Below are 19,971 nucleotides of genomic sequence, written 5' to 3'. Positions count from 1 at the left end.
GGCAGGGCGATCCTGGAGCCACGCCTTCAAGCTCTTGGAGACTAGCGAGAATTTACTTCCGGAGCGACTCCGCGTCCCCAGGGCGGAAGTCACGTGGGACGCGCGCCCTGGGCGTGATGGAGCAGCAGCAGCAGCAATTGAGAAACGTGAGTAAGAGCTAAGTTTTTCTCCGGGTTAGACGTGCGGTTTGTTTTCTGGGGTACCTGCAAGAACCCCCAGTGTGGGGAAGGCAGGCTGCCCTGCGCACTCCGGGAAGCTTCGGCGGTGGTAAAGTCTTGATCCGCTTTTCTCTTAGTTGCGAGATTTCCTGTTGGTCTACAATCGGATGACAGAACTGTGCTTCCAGCGCTGTGTGCCCAGCCTGCACCACCGAGCTCTGGACGCTGAGGAGGTGGGGACCGTGGGGGCCCCAGAGTTGACAGTGACGTGACGTGACGGTCCCCCCCCACCCCGTTTGCACCTCTGCCTTCCATGACCTCACCGCTAGGCTGGGGACCCGGGGAGAAGGAGGGCTTGACAGGACCCCTTTGGTCTCTGCTTACCTCCGTCTTCCTTCCAGGAGGCCTGTCTACACCACTGTGCTGGGAAGCTCATCCACTCTAACCACCGTCTCATGGCGGCTTACGTGCATCTCATGCCCGCCCTCGTCCAGCGCCGCATCGCGGACTACGAGGCTGCCTCGGCCCTGCCAAGTGTTCCTGCAGAACAGCCCAGAGACTCGTCGTCAGGCAGCTAGCCATCGCCTGCCCCAGGAGAGAAGGTGCTTGGATGGGCTCCTCTATGAACCTTGGGCTTGTCGAAATCTGTACGGAAAGATTGAGCCTGAAAGCTGGGCACTGTTGCTCCTTTTCTTGGAGCCAATAAACCGGGTTTTACTTTGGTTGGTTTTGGGCAGGAATTTATGTCCATTTATTGGCACCAACCTTTAGTCTGCCATTTAGTGCCTATCTTCTGTCCTCAGTCCTGGCAGTTGAGAAATTGCCTTCTGTAACTTAGTAGGACAAACTCAGCATTCCCAGATTCCCAGCAAAAACATAGTTTTTAAGGTTGGTAATAGCAACGGGAAATTGGTTCCAAAAGGAGAGCTCTCAGTGGCTGTCCTTGAGTCTAACTCAAGTGCCTGAATATATATATTGAATCATAACTAGTGTTGGATCTAGGGGAAGAATTCAGTATCAAACAACAAAAGGAGGAAGAAAAGAGTGCTTTAGCCACCAATTCTTAGGAGATCAGTGACAACAAAACAAAGACTAGCCTGTAAGAATACAAGGATGTTTGGGAGGCAGAGGCAGGTGGATCTCTGTGAGTTCGAGGCCAGCCTGGTCTACAGAGTGAGTTCCAGGACAGCCTCCAAAGCCACAGAGAAACCCTGTCTCGAAAAACCAAAAAAAAAAAAAAAAAAAATACAAGGATGTTGTCTAGAATTTCGATCATTTCCCCAGTTTACCATCTTAATATTTTCTGTCTTTGTAAAATCAGCAATAAAGACTTTAAACAAAGAAGGATTTTCTTCTTGTCTTCAGGGCAAGTCAGAAGGACAACATTAGTCAAATCTAACGAAGAGAAATCGAAGGGAGAGGTAGATGGTGATGGAGGGGTGGTTAAATATAATCTAATGTGACTCCTAACAATTCCTTAGTGTTTCACTGCTTGTCTGGAATCTCCTAATCCCAGCTCTCTACCTTCCACCTTGCATTGTTCTCAACTGTAACTGGTGCCAGCTTCTGTATTCTTGTTACTGCCCCTCCCTTTGTGGGGTCTCATCTGTATTCAGGAGGATTCCTCCTTTCCTGGCTCTGCCTTTTCCATAACATCATCTACAGTATGGGGACAGGGAAGGAAGGAGGATGTGGCATATGCCACCTGTCAAGGATAATGACAGGATGCAGGGCAAGCAACAGCATGGGGTGTGCATTTGTTATTGTTTTACTGGGGGTTAAACTCAAGGGCTTGTGTATGCCAGGTAGGAACTCTCAACAACTTAAGCTACCCATCCCCTCTTCACTGCTTTCCTTAATCCCACCCCACCCCTTCAAGTATGGCCACAGGTGGCCGGCTTTCACTCTTTACAGAGGAATTAAATTTTAAATTCCCAGCCAAAAGCAACCATTCACAAAGCAGATCCCCCCCACACACACCTACAGGTCAGAAATATGTGTTTTATTTTTTATTTTTGAAATGGGGGTCTCAAAACTGACATGGAAATCATGATAACTAAAGATGACCCTGAACTCCTGATCCTCCTGCCTCTACTGCCCAAGTGCTGCCAGCCAAAAACTAGAAATAGCCGGCTCTGTGTTAAAACGCGGCTCTTGCCCAAGCCTTATTATGCATGCCTACAAGCCCAGCACTTCACAGATTGAGAATTGTGAGTTTGAAGGCAGTCTGTGCTGTATATCAAGACCTGTCAATGAAGTGCAGTTGGGGCAGCTGCTTCTCAAAATCATGTCTACTGGGTATGTTGCATAAATTTATCTTATCCATTTTATCACAAACCTAGGAGGTATTGTTTCCATTTAATAGGCAAAGAAGAACCCAGAATGTACAAGAGCTCTGTCTTATACATAGTTCTTTGAAAACAGATTCTAGTGTGTCACTGCTTTTTCCTTTGTGTTTTTTCATTTCAGGTGATTTTTAGGTCCTTTGGCCTTAAACTTATGATCCTCCTGTCTCAGCCTCCCAGGTACTGGGATTGCAGACATGGGCTACAACTGGTTGCTAGATAATTCTTTAGGAAGATAAAAATTGCTGACGAGGAACTTCCTTATAGAGTGACCTCATGTCTGCCTGACAAAATTCACTCTTTGACAAGCATAAATGTAAGAAAAGCAGAGTGTGACGTCTTCATTCCCAGAGACAGGAAGGTGGAGACCCAGGATATAGTGTTGCTGCTGGAAGAGTTCTGCACCAATGTATGTAGCCTTTCAATAAACACGTACTGTGAATTGTCTGTGCTTCCGTTCTTTCCATGTCACATGGTTAGTCATTGCTGGGAAAAGACTAGGAAACAGATCTGTCCGAAGCCCATTCTCTTTGAATTACCTGAACTTTTTTTTTTAAGACAGTCTTATTATTTAGTCTCACACCTTGAATTCAAATCCTTCTGGCTTTTACTTCCTAAGTACTGGAATCACATGTGTGCTCCCCACACTCAACCTACATACACTATCATCTTTGCATAGTCTGCCTTCAGAGCAAAAACAAATGTGCCTCAATCTGACCTGTCAGTTCTTTTCTCCCTTTAGTTTCCTCTTCAGTTTCCTTAGGAGAAACCCATTCCTACTGTCCCACTTTCTATAGTTGCCCGTCTTTCTCCAGTCTTATAAAGTGATAGCACTGGCACAGTGAGAGCAGGGCAGTATTCTCAGGCACAACATACAAAACAAGTTTGGAATTTTTTGTATTTTGGGTTTTGTTTTTTGTTTGTTTGGTTTGGGAGGCAGGGGTTTGTGGGAGGTCAAATTCAGGGTTTTCTGCACACTAACAAAGGATTCTACCATTGACCTACATCCTGGCCCAGAGGTTACTTTTGGCATAGCCTTACCATATCAACATTGGAGGTAGAGGTGGTGGTTCTGTCATTGTGACTTTAGATCTTCACTGCCTGTTCCTTGGCCCAATCAAATGGCTTTAAAACTGTTCGTCCATGTAGTCCTCTACCTATGTTACTATTCTCACCAACTCTTCTTTTCCTTCCCTCTAAATAGCTCTTGTACTTCCTATCCACCAGTTAATCCTTTGATGTTTGCATGGTCCATTCAGTAGTTAGGATCACTTAGTTTCTTGATCCAATACCTAATGGTTTCTATTCTGTCTTGGCTATCCATTTAGTTGTGTCTTGGATGTATTGTCATCAATCTAAACCACTCAGTCTTGAGAATACTATTACTCAAGTGATAAAGCACTATTTCTTGAATTCACTGACCATATTTCTTGAGCTTGGTTTAGTAAATCAATGTCCTTACTATCATTAGATTTCTTGTAGCTTTAATAATTTTTTTCCTCAGTAACACTTGCCTTTAAATTTCTAGTCAGCTTAATCCACAATGGTTTTCTTGCTATAAGCTGAGTTTTTTTTTTTTCCGTGCCCTGCCCCCTTATGAAACTTTTGTGTCTGCATTTGAGCAGTTAAATGTTACTCAACAATATCACCATAGAGCATATTTATGCCACTTCGAATTCATAGTTAAGTTCAAATGGAATTTCAGCTCTCACAATCTAATTTGTGTGTGTGTGTGTGTGTGTGTGTGTGTGTGTGTGTGTGTGTGTATGTTATACTTTGATCAGGGTATCACTCTGTAGCCCTGGCTGGCCTAGAACTTCGAGATCTTCCTGCCTCTGCCTCTGAAGTGCTGGGATTAAAGGCACACACCACCACACTCGGTGATTTTCTGTTCTTTCCTGCTCCCCTAAGTAACTATTTTAAGTTAGTATTTTTAACCCTTTTGGCCCTGTTTTCTTTCTGTAGGCCATATTTTTCCTCCACAAGGAAAACAGCTGTAGGTTTTCTAGTATTCTGCTGACTAACCCATCTGCACCGTTCCCTTTCCCTTCTAAATAGGGAGGAAACCCTCTTATCCAATGCTAGTGTCCATTCTTGGGCTTTGAGTCTTAGTCATTTCCTACTTGAATGCATCCAACATCTTCTTGCTTTTTCTTGTCAATTTCTAAATGTGCTAAGGACTCCACTATTCAAACTCTTATAGTTTCCATTGGGTTACCATCCGATTTTTACCACTTTGTAGTTATAATCAGACACAGTTGTCTCCACCTTTCAAGTCATTCTCCATTCCCATTCCTTAGACTACCACCTTTTGAGTTATGTAGACCTTACTCTATTGAAAGAGTGCTTATCAAGATCACCTGGGTTATTACCTTGTATTTCTGAATCCATTGATTATTTCCTGGTCCTCTATCTCTCAGTGGCATTTGATGCTATTTTATAGTTAGTTTTTTGTTGACATTCCATCACTGCCTTGATTCTAAGGTTTTACTCCTACCTCTGTAACCATGGTGTCTTAACCTTCATAGTGGCTCACTCTCTTCATAGTCTTCTCTAGGTCGTATTCTTTTTCTCTCAAAAATTTCTAGGATGGTTTCATTCCCCGCCCCCCACTTTGGATTTTAGGTACTGATGATTCCCAGGTCTTCAAGCTACTTGATACCTTCAGTTGTGTATCTCAAGAACAATCCAAACCTAATTTTTTTCTTATAAACTTTCCTTTTATTCCTGGTTCATCTAGTTGAAGAAGCTGGAAACCTAAGTACATCCTTCTTTCTGATCTTCTCACTCAATTGCCAAATCTCACCTTACATTTCTAAATACTACTTGATTCTGCTTCTCCCCATCTTTGCTATGATCTTCCAGTATTACATTTACAATGCTGCTCCTCCCTGTGCCTACTTTTGCACCCCTTTTAACCTATCTACTCAGCAACCAGGAAACAAATGCTTAAAACCATTCTTTATTTTTGTTTTTCGAGACAGGGTTACTCTGTGGCTTTGGAGGCTGTCCTGGAACTACTAGCTCTTGTAGACCAGGCTGGTCTCAAACTCACAGAGATCCACCTGCCTCTGCCTGCCAAGTGCTGGGATTAAAGGTGTGCACATGGCAAAACCATTATAATAAAAAACTAGAACTCTTTTCAATGCTGGGGATTGAAACCAGGTTTTGTACATGCTATGCAAGTGATCTACCCAAAACCTGAAGTTCTAGTCATGATTTACAGGGTCTTGTATAATCCAGTCCTACCTCTAGCTTTATCTTAGCTATGAAGTACTATCAACCCTATTTGTTGAGTTGACTTGAATCACACTTCCCTTTCTCTGTACTCCAACTGCGCTTGCTTTCGGTTCCATGGTTCTGTCATGCACTGCTAAGGGCCTTTGTACTTGTTGTTTCCTGGTTCAGGATGCAGGAGAGAGATCATTGCTTCACCTATGAAACTTCCTAATGCAATTGCCATTTCCATAAAGCAGTCTTAACAGATTTTAGCTACTGTAGTTCTTTGTGCATTGGCACTCTTTAATGGTTTGTACCTTATGAAGACAGTCAATGTCTTTATAACTCACTGTATCCTCATCAAAGTAACTAGTGCACAGCTTTTAACTTACTTCTTGCTCAAGTTCATATTAACAGAAAAACCAAGAGAAATTTTGTCTTAGTGAATGATAAAAAATGAATTTGCAATTGTAGCCTTTTGCCAATAATGTAGAGTTTGAGAATTTTTATTGCTTATTCTTGGGTTTGTTGTTATTGTGAAGAAATGCTGTTACTTTATTGCCTAGACTTGGCAATACTCTGGGCGTGTAAACTCACTCAAGATAGAAAATTGATCACAGATCCAACCTAAGGATACCACCATAGTCCAACTTGTTGAACTAAAGATTTATTGGGATTACTTAAAGGAGTGTGCATAAGGGGTTCCTTACTGGACCAGAAATGACTCCAGGACAGCACATCACCAGAAGCCCAGCCCAGCATGGCTGACAGCTCACAAAAGCTAGAACCTGGGGGCAGACTGCATACTTTGCAAGCAGCTCAGCAGATCGAGAGTGTCTGTTCAAGGCAGCTTATCTTGTTTGGGAGTGTCTCTCAGCAGTCCTTGCTGTGTATGTATGCTTGGAGAGGGAGGGGCCTAGTGCATCTGGTCAGATTCAGGAATTTTTAAAGCTTTGAATTGTTTACTTCCTGAGTTTGAAGGAGATTCCCTGCAGGATGGAATACTTTACCTCTCTTCTTTATCTTAAGAAACTTTCCTTCAAGATGTAGTATTTGGCTAGGGAAGAAATTACTTCACAGAATCTTGCTAGCCTCTGGAATGCTAGGAATACAGGAGCAAGCTGCCATGCCCAGCTGGATATGTTTATTTTCATGCCAAACTCTTGTAACACTGTACGGCCAGTCATCACCTGAGGGCCCATCTACAGCAGTTTACCCTTTCAGTTTGTAGGTCCTCTAATTCTGTGTGAACATTTCTTAAACTCTTCACCCCCTTTTGTCAGCAGCTTAATTTAACTTTCATCAGTTCATGATACAGATGACCGAAGCTGTCTCCTAACAGCCTTTTGTTGGAGTCCAGATTCCTTTTGATTAGTTGGAACCCCTCTCAGTTAATGACAGCAAAGAGACAATAACAGCAGCTCACCACATTTTTATTTCTTTTAAATAAAAAACCTAGATCAAACCTGGTATGGTAGCTTCACAATCATCTGAGACCTAAGCTGCTTCACATATTTTCTGATGATTGTGTCTGGGATATCCCACCTCATTCTTGTGACCTAAGGTGGCGCTTTCTCCATTACATAAACCTTTTAAGGAACAGAACAGATCAGAGTTTGTTGGTGAAGGGCATGCCTTCCTCCTTGGAAGTTGCATGTTAAAAGTTTCTCATGTGGCCAGATCTTGTTATAAGGGAGGCTGGAACTGTAATCTTTATCACCAGTCATTGGTCTAACTAAAGATTAGGGGTTCTGTTTCTAAGGAAGAAAGACTCGGCTTTAGAAAGACCTGCCAATTCATTTTTCAGACTAGTCAACTCTGATACAAAATATAAATAACGACAGCACTCATTTGTTTATTGGCTTTTGTGACACCAGGGGCTTTGTCTGAACAGGTCCCATATGACCTCTCTAGACTCATCTTTAAGCCTTTTTCTTCGGTTTGGTTTTGGTTTTGTCTTTTGCTTACCATAAAAAAAAAAGCATGTTATTGGTGGTTCTGGAACACATTTTCCTGATTCTCAACTCTGTCTTTGCATTTCTGGGCAGGCTTCACATTCACTATGTATTCATATAAGACTCTGATGTTAAGTTATCTAAAGATTAAAAAGAGAGAGAGAGGGGTGCTGTAGTTGTTCTCTTGGAACTTAATTTATAAAGGTCAGTATAGGAAAAATAAACACAACCACAGTAAGTTATACACAGAAGAGTGTGTGTTGTCATGTAAAATAACACTAGTACAAATTTACCTGTTTGTGGAATCAAGTTCTTGAAGTGATTTTTTTGGGGGGGCATTTACTTTTATGCGAGGGAGAGTGTGTATAAGCACAAATGTATGTGGGTGACCCTGGAAGCCAGATCTCCTGGAGCCGCCTGATATGGGAACTGAACTCTGGTCCTGAAGGAGCAGCAAGTGCTCTTTACCACTAAGCCATCTCTCCAGCCTCCTGAAGAAGTGATTAAAAATTTTAAATTACATTTATACTTATTTCATGTGAGTGTGTATGTGTGGACACTTGTGCCAAGACATGTATGTAGAGGTCAAAATTCCCCTCAAAATGAAGCATTAACCTCTGTCTCAGCTTGCTTCATGTTGGACTGCCCTTACAGGTTTTAAACTTATAAGTCAACATGTATGAACCAAATTCAATCTCCATCACAGAGTTAAACAAATGCAACATAAAGAACGCAACATATCTTTGCATCATTAAACAAATATTCCAAAGCATAAACAAATGTAACATATCTTTAATACTTCAAACATATGCCCATGTCTTCTCACTGAACCCTATTATGTCTCATTTGTGTCAGTTATCAAGTATTTATTTTCTATGAGATGCTAAATGTTTTACATACATAGCATTTCATCTCAAAAGTGGCCTAAGAAGTATACACTATTATCTTCATTTTCAAAAAAATGAAACCAGCTGGGTTGGTGGCGCACGCCTTTAATCCCAGCGCTCGGGAGGCAGAGGCAGGTGGATCGATGTGAGTTCAAGGCTGGGCTGGACCGACAACCTCCAAAACAATACAGAGAAACCCTGTCTTGTAAAACCAAAAAAAAAAAAAAAAAAAGGACTGGAGATAAGCTAAGGGGCAGTAGGAACAATTAGAATCTTTGCCACTTTGGAGCTAATATTTTTAGTCAGGGTAAACAGATAATAAGTAAATGAGTATATAACTCAGCAATCAATGTACAGAGAGATAATTCAGGGTAAAGAGGAAAGGACGTGGGGTAGAATGCTGACCTCTATTATAGGGAAGTTAAAGAACTCATTACAAGAGGATATTTGAGCAGAGACTTGAAGTCTTGAGAACACATGAAAAGTGTTCACTCTTCTATACTTACACTAGTGAGATGAGCCAATAAAGCCACACCTTCTAATCCTTTCCAAACAGCCCCTGCAAGGGACCAAACATCCACATAGATGAGCCTGTGGGGGCCATTCTCATAATTAATTCACCACAACCACTGAAATCAAAGATTAGATGTAGAAGCTTTTCTTTTCCCTAGGTTTGGCAAAGTGAATGAGTGATGTGTGCAACTGCCAGGTTGTGCACTTATTAAAAAGAGGTGTGCTTTTTTTTCTTCGTTTTATTCATCTCACTAGTTGGAATGGGCTTTGGCAAACATGGTGGTGAAATCTCTTGGAATTCGAAGCCTAACACTATTTTCATAGCCTTTGGGAAAAGAGAACACTCCAGTGATAGCCCTAGGAATACTTATGCTTGAATACAATGTGAGAGCAAACACTAAACTTCTAGTTGAACATGGAATATAAGCATAATCCTTTCCCTTAGGAGGCCAAGGCAGAGGAATCATGAGTTCAAGGCCAGCTTCCCTTTTAAGACTCTGGAGACTAAACCCAGGGCCTTGACCATGTGGGACAAGTGCTATGCCTCCTGCCCATGGATATCTGGTAAGTATCTCAGACTTAAAACTTGAAATATCCAAAATCAGATGTATGATTGCCCCCTGCCCCCAGCCTACTTTTTTTTTTTTAACCACCATCCCCATCATGTTTCTGGCATATCAAATTTCCACTGGTTAGAGTAAAATCTTGGAGTCATACCTCTATCACAGAGAGGTAGGACAGAGGTGGGGTGTGTGTGTGTGTGTGTGTGTGTGTGTGTGTGTGTGTGTGTTAATGTATGAGTGCTCTGTCTGCATGTACAACTTCATGCCAGAAGAGGGCATCAGATGATTGTGAGCCACCATGTGGTTACTGGAGGTTGAATTCAGGACATCTGGAAGAGCAGCCATTGCTCTTAATCACTGAGTCATCTCTCCAGCCCCAGAGGTTCTGTTTTTTTTTAATAATTAAACCACTCCCAGATTCTTGGCCCCAACTAGATGTGTAGCTTGTTGAGAGGGATAAAAGATTTTTGCCTTATGTGCGCTTTCTTTGTGGACAGAGAGATGTACTGCTCAGGGAGGGAAGGGGGAAATCAGTGAATGGATAAGAGGTTACATGGATTACACCTGCTCTAGATACCCTAGATGCTGTTAGTGCGCCAAATCAATCTTGTCATTCATTCTCCCGCCCAGATTCTCTTTGGGTCTGGTTAGAGGCAACTTGCTGGTATGGCCTGGGCTCGGGCCCGCTCAGGCCCCTCCCACATTGCATGCTGGCCTCTCCTGGCTCCGGCTGAGGCTTGGGCCTCCAGGATTCTGTAACGGTTCTAACTGCTGGGAGCAGGTGGTATGGTTGAGTCCTCAGCTCAGAATCCGGATCTGCTGCCCTGATGGTTCAGGTCTCCCCGCTCCTCGGGAGGTCCCGCCCACTGTCAAGCCCGGGGCCTCCCCATTTTGCCCCTTCTTTTCTCTAGGTGTCCTCACCTACAACCCCACTCAGCAGTCGGCTTTCCGCTCAGGGTCTTCTCAATCTGTGGCGAAGAATTCAGGTGACTGAGGTTTTGCTGCTTCTGAGTGACGACCCCTTTGTGTCTTCTTTTCAAGGCAATTGCCAGCCTCTGCTCTGAAGGTTCCCTGCTGTGAATGCCGGTTTGCCAAATATTTTGCTAGCTAGCGTGTGTCGGTCTCCGTGTTAAGTGACTGGGACTGAGTCTAGGTTCATTCACTACAGCGAGAGCTCCGCGATGAAACCTCATCCTCAGGCCTGTTCCTCTTCCCTTTCCATGCTTTCTACATCCCGCAGGCCAGGTGAGACAGGGCATTGGAGGGTGGGAAGAAGCTCTCGTCCGGGGCGTCCTCCTCGGATCAGGGCTAGTCCTTGACAGTGAGGGGCTCAGGAAAGAAAGGCCCTCTACTGGTCTGCTTGTGCCCTGCAGTTCTATACCTCTTGCTGTCCTAGCCCATGGCCTGAACCTAACCTCCCACCCCTACCCTGCCCCAACCGGGCTGGGTCACACAGGTGAGAGCCAGCAGCCAAAAAACTGGAACTGGCATTTGAACCCTGAGCTGTGGGCAAGATCAGTTCGACAGCAGTTGAATACCTGCCTCCGTTTTATTCTGGAAGAGACGAAGTCTGGGTTCAGTGAATGTAGCTGCAGCAGCCAAGAACACTCCTGGGACTGCTTAAAGAAACAAGAGCTTCTTAAGGCAGTGGTTGAATCCGAGCAGCGGACATCGTTGGAGCTGCTGCTGTCTGAGCTGCGGTCTCTGTTGTCAGCTGTGCTGCAGGATGGCAGCTGTGAAGCTTGGAGCTATCTGCATGCAGTCCTGGGCCTCTTGCCTCCATATCGTGAGATGCTAACTGGTCAACTCGATTTGCTGCCCTTACTGGAGCAGCTGTACTGCTGGGCACCCAAGGTCCAATCCCAACTCCACTTGGACCTGCTAGATGCCATAGACAAGGCCTTTCCCCCAGACCGCTCTTTATTACATAGTTCCTCCCATGTTGACTGCCATCCCTGGATGAAGAGGTCTCATCGAAGGCCCCTATGCCCAGCATGCCCGTTTGTGAAGGCCCTGTGGAGTGGGCAACAAAAAAGAGAACTAGCCACGTGGCTACAACCACTGACATTACCTGAGCTACAGCATAGCCTGGGCATTGTTGGTGCTGAGGTGGCCCTAGACGAGAACCAGTGGTTGGATAGCCTTAGTCTCCTGCCCTTGGCACTGGCGACAGACATCCCTGTACAATATGAGAGCAGTGATGCTGATTATGGAGAAGGAGAGCCTGCTGAGAGAAAGTGAGTGGCCTGGTCCGGGGTTTTAGTAGAGGAGGAAAAAGAAGTTAGTTTTAGGTGCCTACAGGGCCACTGGCTCTGAGTCCCTCCTTCTGGCTCTTTGGGATTAGCACAGCCCTAACCTGGACTGGACTAGGCTCTTCCTTTTCACTTGCAAAACAAAGTCAGTGTCTCTATGCTAATCAATTGTGAAATACTGAAATCAAGAGTCAACCAATAGGGAGTCAAAACATAACCTTGCTGTTCCCAGTCTTCTTGGGTGGTGCCAGAAGCTTCCTTGGGGTTCATTTTCTCTTTTATAATCACTGAACCACACTTTGGGGCTTATTTTATGGTGGTCCTGGGTGTTAGATATGGATAGGGTCCTTGGTTACTCCTAGGAAGTGCTTGTCTGAGTGGTCTTCTTCCACTTTGTGAAGTATTTCAGGTCTATGGCAGAGCACTGACTCTGAGTCATCTTTCTGCTCTGATCGGATGGGCTGGTCCCTTGAGCAATGATCCATTCCTTCCAGTTACCCAGTCTGGTTTTCAAAATTCTAGGATTTCAGAATGCCTAAAATACCTTTTCTGGGAGTTCTTTGACTTTAGTCTAGGAACTTCTCTCTAGCTTGGTCTGATTTTCTTGATATTTTGTAACTTGTTTATGACACATTGACTGTCTAGAAACAAAAGCTAGTTTTGCCTTTAATCAAGTAACGACTTCCTCAGATTTTGCTCTTAAATTTATGACTGGATCAATGTGTGATTTTTTTCATGAAGTCTCAGATTCTTCATGGTGGATAAGTGGGCAGGTTCCTGGAGCTGTGAAGGAAGGTGACAGATGTCAAAAATTTATGTCTTCAGTCATCCCAGCAGAGCTTTTCTTTTTCAGAGTGGCCCCAAGTCTAACTTTTCTCTCTTGGGATATTCCTGATATATCAAGGAATCAAGTTCTCATATCTCTCTGAGCCTGGCAGTCAATCCCTGAGGCCTAGCTAATACTGTTTACTGTTCTCCAGAGCTGTCTTCCTAGGTCCTAGCTCATTTCATTACTAATACTAGATACTTGGATCTATCTAGATGCTAGGGATGGAAGAAATGAATCAGACAGACTCGGTTCTTTCCTTTAGAGTCCTGCAGTTTGGGGAGGGAGATGTTAGGACAAGAAAGTTATAATTAACAAATTGTGATAAGTAATACAAAACAAAAAGCTGCTGGCTATTGTCTGCGTACACTCTTGGTGGAATGGGGTTGGGAAAGACACGCAGATACAGCAGGAATAGAGGGTTTGAGTAGAGATTAGATTAGTAAAGTGGATTAGGAGGTGGAAGCGTGTCAGGGAGGCAACAGTTGGTGGTATGAAACACTGCCAGGGTTTTGCGAAGAGGAAGCCAGATTATAGTACACTTGGGAATGGATGGGAGACAAGTGGGAATGGCATTTTACTATTCATCAAGACTGGCTTGAGAGAGAGAAAAAGACGCTGGGACCAGAGCTTGAAGTAATTCTGGTATCTGGACTCTTGTTAAAGTAGAGGGATACTGGCAGCCCTTAAGACACAGTACCTGAGAAGTAGGTACTCCATAGGACTAAACAGGTTATGGTAAGAAGAAGAGGAAATTTAATAGAGAATAGTAAGGGACCTAACAAACACATAGTAACCTTGCAGAAAATAAAGGGCACACTGACCTTCAAACTGGGGAGACAGAATGAGAGAAGGCAAGTGAAACCAAGGGAATTAGCTCACAGCAGGCAAAGAAGGAAGAATTTGATGAGATTGAGGCTAGACAGGGCTGAGCATATGGTTAGGTACAACAGATTGCAGAAATGGGCACACTAGTTGTTTGTATATGACATCAAAATGGAATGAGCCCAGAATTCAGACTGGACACCATGGATCTGTTCAGAAGCCAGTATTTCTGGTCTTGTGATTATAGAACCTCACTACTTAGGAAATAATGTTTTTATTTTATTTTTTTGTCATGCTAGGTAGGGATCAATCTTGGGTCTTCATGTACGCTAGGCAACTGCCGTACCACTGAGCCAAATTTTTACTCATATTTGTACTTTTTATTTTGAGATAGTGTTTTACTAAGTTGCCTATGCTGGCTTTGAACTAACCGTAGCCAGGCAGGCCTTGGACTTGATATCCTCTTTTGATCACAGATAGCAGTTAAGATGATTTGATCCAATATCAAAGCCTATTGCTGAAAAGAATTCCAGGACAGAGGGCTTCCAGGATAATGCACTGAGAAAATAATCTTCCTAGTACTGTATACAATGTTACATAACACTGACTGCAGTAATCACAGGCAGTCTAGTAGATTCATTTATCAGAAGAGTTTTTTCATGCCCTGGCTATAGTTGATTGTAGTTGACCAACATGCTTGATGGACTCTATTTGCTCAGTAAGTGACATCTTTGAGTATAGATTAGACAGGCTCTGACAGTGTCACCTGTGTCCCCTCAGACACTTGATCTAGCTCCTGCTTTCCATGGCCAATGGCGGCAAAGCCCACCTCTAGACACTGACACTGACCTTTTTGCTCTGCCTTTTCTCCCTGATTTATTTTGTCATGCAGGTCCCAGCTTGCCTCTGAATCGCCTGAGGAAAAGGCCTTCAAGAAGATAAGTTCTAAGACTTCCTTGCTAAGAAGTCAGGTAAAATCCCTTCTGAATACAGACTGGTACCAGAAGAAGATCCACTTCCTCTATCTAAATGTGGCTCCTGATCGGTATTTTAGGTAAGAACCAACCCCCCATCCATGTTACCTGCTGTCCTTTCTCTCCACGCACATCCCTCTCTCCTGCCTCAGTTTCCAGTCTTCTCCCCCTCAGCCTTCTCTTCTGCACTCTTGGCCCTGCTTTGCTTTCACAACCTCTTGTCTGAATTGTGCCTTTCTTACTTTTGTTCTTTATTCTTTTTTGAAATGAGGGAAGCATGTATTTATAGGCTTAGAAGCACACTTAATGCTGACCTTACCTAGCTTTGGTGCAAGAATCATATGTTGAATTTTCAATATTAGGGAAACATTGGTCTTCCAAAAGCATCCTGTTTTAGACTGAACCAAATTTTTCTTTCCCTGAACAGGACTTAAACCTCTTCACCTTTTTTATATTTTATCTAATCCTGTGAGACTATGAAAAATAAGCCTCCTGATTCCACACCAGTTGCATTCATTCATTTTCCCTCTTGGGTCCACTTTTTTTTCTTCTGTTCTTACATGGAACTCAGGAACTCACAAACGCTAGGTGAGTGCTCTACCATGAGCCACATCCCAGCCCAAAGTTCCCCTTTCCATCCTTCCCTCACTCACATCCATCACAGGCTCTGATAGCCACTGTTAAAACACCCCTATCCCCACCACAGACACACTTCATCATCTCCAAAATGTCAAGGTATCTTATCTTTTCAATGTTAGGGAAACATTGGTCTTCAGCACAATTGGGAATCAGCAATACTACTTTTGGTCATATATCCAAAAGAGGCACACTCACCACACAGATACTTGCTCAACTGTGTTCATAGCAGCATTATTCATAATAGCCAGAACCTGGAAACAACCTAGATGCCCCTCAACCAAAGAATGGATAAGAAAAATGTGGTTACACAATGGAGTATTACTCAGCAGTAAAAGACAGTGACACTTGAAATTTGCAGGCAAATGGACAGAACTAGAACAAAACCATCATGAGTGAGGTAACTCAGACCCAGAAAGACAAATATAATATGTACTCACTCATAAGTGGATATGAGACATAAAGCAAAGGACAACCAGCCTCCAGGCCACAACCCCAGAGAACCCTTAGAAAGAGGACCCTAAGAGAGACATACATGGGTCTGCCTAGGAAGGGGAAAAAAGATAAGATTTCCTGAGTAAATGGGAGTGTGGGAGGGGGCAGGGAGGTATGGTGGAAGGGGAGAGGGGAGAGGGGAGGAGGGAAGGGGAGTGGTAAAAAATGTATAACTCAAATAAATTAAGCCAAAAATTGAAAATGTATCACAATGGGAAGATTTTTTAATCTTAATTTTCATAAAATAATACTGTAGCTTACAAATGATGATGTCATAAATTTTATGAGATGCTCTGTATCTGAAGATAAGAACTTGGAACGGGCTAACAGGCTAAATGCCTTTTTCTTCTCATCTATCTTTGGTTTACATTTCTTGTTAATATTTGCTCAATAATTCTAGTGTGGATACTATCCTGCTGTCTTTCCCCCTTTTCTAGCTTTTTCTGCCTCCCTTTCTATTTCCTTTTTCTCTTCCCTGTCTTCTCTGGTCTCCTCAGGATATGTGCAGGTTTTTCCATTCTCACTAATTGGAGGTGGTTTTTGTTGTTGTTGTTTAATTAAAAACAGGCCTTACAACCTGATAGTTGTGCCACCAAACAAAGTGAATCCCGAACACTACATCTTTTCTCCCTTTGGGATCCTGCATGTACATCCTGTGGAGGGCAGTGAAGCAATGACACTAGGTACTTGGCATCGCAACTGTGCTGTCTGGCATGAACTCCAGCAGATTCCATTCTTTAAGAATTGCCTCTTACGAAAGGCCTTGACCTGGTAAGTAGTGACAGGATTGGACTTGGGCAGAGATGCAGATGAGAGAAACATGAGAACATATTGTATTGCCACTTCCTCTCACCTGCAGTTGGAAGAAGAACGTGAGGTTATATGGGCTGCATCGCATCCAGACTTTCCTGAAGAATCATCTGCTCTTGGCTGTTCCTCACTTTGGAGCTGGGATGCTCCATATTAGCAGGTGAAGTATTACAAACACAGCTGTCATGGATTTTTAAATTTTACATACTGGGAATTGTGGTGTGTGCTTGTAGTCCCACCTCTCAGAGGCTGATTCAGGAAGACCAAGAGTTTGAGGCTGACCTATACTGCATAGCAGAACCTGTTAGTTTTTAGTTGTTTGGGGGTTTTGTTTTGTTTTTGGTGGGTATGTGTGTATGTTGCAGTACTAGGGCTTGAATCTAGTGCCTTCTACATATTTATTTGGACAAAAGGCATACCATGTCCATTTATAAAATTTTAAAATACAAAAAAGGACAAGGAAAAAACCCTCTAATTTTATCATTTATAAATAACCACTAAGAATATTATATTTTATTTTTCTAGTCCTTTCTCCCATCATATATAAAATATTATCATATGTTACATATTGTTATATAACCAGTATTCTGAATATATATCTTTTATGTTCTTCTATAAGAACTTATCAGAAGTACACCACAATTAAGTGCTAAGCCTGTGGGTCAAACTTGGGCATTTGAACCCAAAATTTCTTTAATTCCCCACATTTTAAACTCACCCACACTTTTTTGAAAGTTGATTGTTCCTATTTTATCACTTCATTGTCTTTCCTTCATGATACTTCAGATAATATTTATTCTGTGATAGGAGTTGCAAACTCAAATGCTCAGGAAGTCTAAATGGAGGATACTGAAAGAATGCAATGATTTAGGCATTAGGGATCGTGGCACTGCATCCTGAAGATTACATCTAATAGAGACAATCACTTATCAATTCCATCTACCTGAAATTTTGCAGTATAGGTCCACTGTTATCAGCTTACTTTATTTTTTAGGATTCCTGGAAATCTACATTTCATGGTAAAATTTAAATTTTAAAAATTAAATGTAGGGGGTTGGAGAGGTGGCTCAGAGGTAAGGAACATTGACTGCTCTTTCAGAGGACCTGAGTTCAATTCCCAGCAACCACATGGTAGCTCACAACCATCTGTAATAAGATCTGTCAACCGTTTCTTGGCCTTCTGACTACGTGACTACTAGCACACATGCCCTTGAGACAAAGGAAAAGGCTAACCATAAAAGTTAAATTTACACAGGGCAGCCCACCCGCCTAGCCAGAGGGAAGTACCCTTACAGAGTAATTGTCTTTGTTAACAAAAGGTTAAAGTGTTCTGCTGTACACTTCCTATCCTTCCCTAATTCCTGCACCTGACTTACGCTGACAAGCATTTGTGGAATGCAACTAATGACTGATGGAAAATTACAGCTTTGTCTTTACCGTATTTGGTGTATATTTGAATTGAGACTTGATTGACATGCTTGTACCACCCCCTGAGGTCCTTCCTCTATAAATTCCAGAGCGCCCCCAAAAATAAAGGCTCTTGATCAGCGAATGTTGTCTTGAGCCTGATTCCATTAACCTCTTGAAGTTCACTTTCCAGATCGGATCTGCTCGTGAAGGCCCACCAAATTAGTAGCGACCCTCATCACCTCACCCCCGCGGGTCGGGGGTCCCTTCCCGGGGGTCGCAAATAATGTGAATTAAATGAGATTGATGATGGATAGAAAATACTATATATCCAGTGCCCTTTAGCAGGCACAGAATAGTTACCATGTATTTATCATCTTAATCCTGACTGCTTATTGAGGGCTGTTCATATTTTTCAAAGAATCTCAAAAGCTATGGATGGAGTTCTGGGGAAACAGGGAGGGCTGAGAACAGGAGCAGCTTCCTCAGTGGCAGTCAATTCTAGAGTAGTTGTGGTTTAATTACCTTTGATCCTAAAACATGCCTCTCAATCTTGACACTTTAGGACCTTCGTTTTCTTTATTCCCAGGATGAAGTCTTGTCTTTTCACATCTTAGGATTTATATGAGCCTTTCTTAGAAGAAAGGTCACTAGGTATAAGCATCTGTGCATTCTATGAGGCTTTTCCAAATAATTTACCACCTGGCAACTGTCATTGGTCACTGGGAATATTACAGTCTTTGTAAACATTTGCTCAGTCTGGATTGAACTGGGTTGGGAAAACTTCAAAGGTATTGAAAGAGGGATGGCTGGGGTACCGGCTCTAACTAGCTTATTTCTTGATTCTAGGCTCCTTCAGGAGTTTCGCTCTGTGTCCTGGCTACCCAAGGAGCCAGATAAGTGCTATGAGCTTCTGGACCTGCAGAAGACAATAGCCAAAGAGACCGACAAGGCTCTGCAAGTGTTCTGTCACTTTCTGAATCTCTGTGCATCCATTCTTCACCTGGTAAGAGGTTCTACTTTATTGTGAGCCCTTTCTCCTGGCTAAGTTATTTCTGGGACCCCTGTGTGACTTGGATTCTGCTGTTGGATTTGATGCATTTTTCTGCTCAGCAACAATAGTTTCTATTCTGGGATAGATGGATCAATAACAACTGAGCAAACACTGGGACTCTAATGGTCCCCAGGGGTTGTTCCTGGCCTAGGAGAAGGGAGGAAAAGGAAGGTAACAGTGTCTGTTTTGTCAGGTGTTTGTGCTAACACGAAGGAATTAGGGCATTAAGGAAATTAAGAACTAGAATCCTAACCTTTCATAATCTGGAATTATCTTTGAACCTGTGACAGGCCTCCATGGCTAGTAGAAGCATACAGTGATGGAATCTTTCCTAATTATGACTACTTTGTATCTGAGGTCCACATCCCCATCTAGTACTATCAGGGATGTCCTATCAGGTTCTTGCACTTGTCTGTCCTCTGTTATTATGTTCTTGTTTTGTGTTTAAACCAGGTGCCATTGTGGCAATAATAGAAGATGGAACCTTTGGGAGGTGATAGGACCACGGGGGAGGGCTCTGCCTCTGCTCCTCCCTTCCCTTGCCTTTTCACCTTTCCTCTTAACATAGTTTTCCTCTCAACTGGAAGATGCGGAAAGAAGCCTCTTCACGGCCTCCACAACTGTGAGAAAATTAATTTCTGTACTTAATAAATTTCAAGTAACCTGTTAAAGCAGCACAATTGGACTAAGACCACCCATTGTGATTGCCATCTGAAGTGGAAGACAGTCTTGTGGACTGTGCCTTTAATCAGAAGGACCCAAGGCTGTTTCCAGATAGTGTCAGAGTTAAGTATGGGATATACACATGGAATTTGCTGAGGAAGTGTTTGGTGCTTATGAGAAAACGTCTATACATCTAGATTCAGACGTACTGTGTTCTTTGGTATGTGTGACAGTAATGTTTTCCTACTCTCAAAGTTTTGTTATACATTGGGAATATAATTCTATGTCAATTGTATGACAGGTTTGGAGCTTACCTTTTTACTGTTTAAATTGTGTCTTTTGGTAAACAAATTATTTTAATTAAAAAATGACATGTATGGGAGTTTTTC

General features: G+C 42.8%; 2 protein-coding genes across 2 annotated transcripts in view; both read left to right on the top strand.

Moving 5' to 3' along the window:
• The first annotated feature begins 2 nt into the window (after positions 1–2).
• On the top strand, positions 3–2,945 carry Timm10b (translocase of inner mitochondrial membrane 10B). Its single transcript, XM_005087432.4, has 4 exons — positions 3–146; positions 296–391; positions 560–760; positions 2,628–2,945. The coding sequence occupies exons 1-3, from the start codon at positions 117–119 to the stop codon at positions 734–736; spliced, it is 303 nt and encodes a 100-aa protein (XP_005087489.1). The 5' UTR covers positions 3–116; the 3' UTR covers positions 737–760; positions 2,628–2,945.
• A 7,445-nt stretch (positions 2,946–10,390) lies between these two features.
• The window catches only part of Dnhd1 (dynein heavy chain domain 1), a 68,514-nt gene continuing 58,933 nt past the window's right edge, over positions 10,391–19,971 (top strand). The window contains exons 1-6 of the mRNA XM_040756984.1: positions 10,391–10,885; positions 11,097–11,877; positions 14,436–14,597; positions 16,216–16,419; positions 16,508–16,618; positions 18,715–18,871. Of these exons, the coding sequence (XP_040612918.1) occupies positions 10,822–10,885; positions 11,097–11,877; positions 14,436–14,597; positions 16,216–16,419; positions 16,508–16,618; positions 18,715–18,871 (1,479 nt within the window). The 5' untranslated portion in view covers positions 10,391–10,821. The remainder of the gene's footprint in view (positions 10,886–11,096; positions 11,878–14,435; positions 14,598–16,215; positions 16,420–16,507; positions 16,619–18,714; positions 18,872–19,971) is intronic.

This window comes from Mesocricetus auratus, unplaced genomic scaffold (assembly GCF_017639785.1).
Source record: "Mesocricetus auratus isolate SY011 unplaced genomic scaffold, BCM_Maur_2.0 Super-Scaffold_4256, whole genome shotgun sequence".
NCBI lineage: Eukaryota > Metazoa > Chordata > Mammalia > Rodentia > Cricetidae > Mesocricetus > Mesocricetus auratus.
The sequence above is the reverse complement of the archived record's forward strand: the minus strand, read 5'-3'. Positions and strand labels throughout refer to the sequence as shown.

Excerpts from the sequence above, each read along its gene's own strand:
- Timm10b (XM_005087432.4), top strand. The coding sequence starts at position 117 with ATGGAGCAGCAGCAGCAGCAATTGAGAAAC. Across the intron at positions 147-295 it reads AGCAGCAGCAATTGAGAAAC|TTGCGAGATTTCCTGTTGGT; the intron begins GTGAGTAAGAGC and ends CTTTTCTCTTAG. Across the intron at positions 392-559 it reads GAGCTCTGGACGCTGAGGAG|GAGGCCTGTCTACACCACTG; the intron begins GTGGGGACCGTG and ends TCTTCCTTCCAG.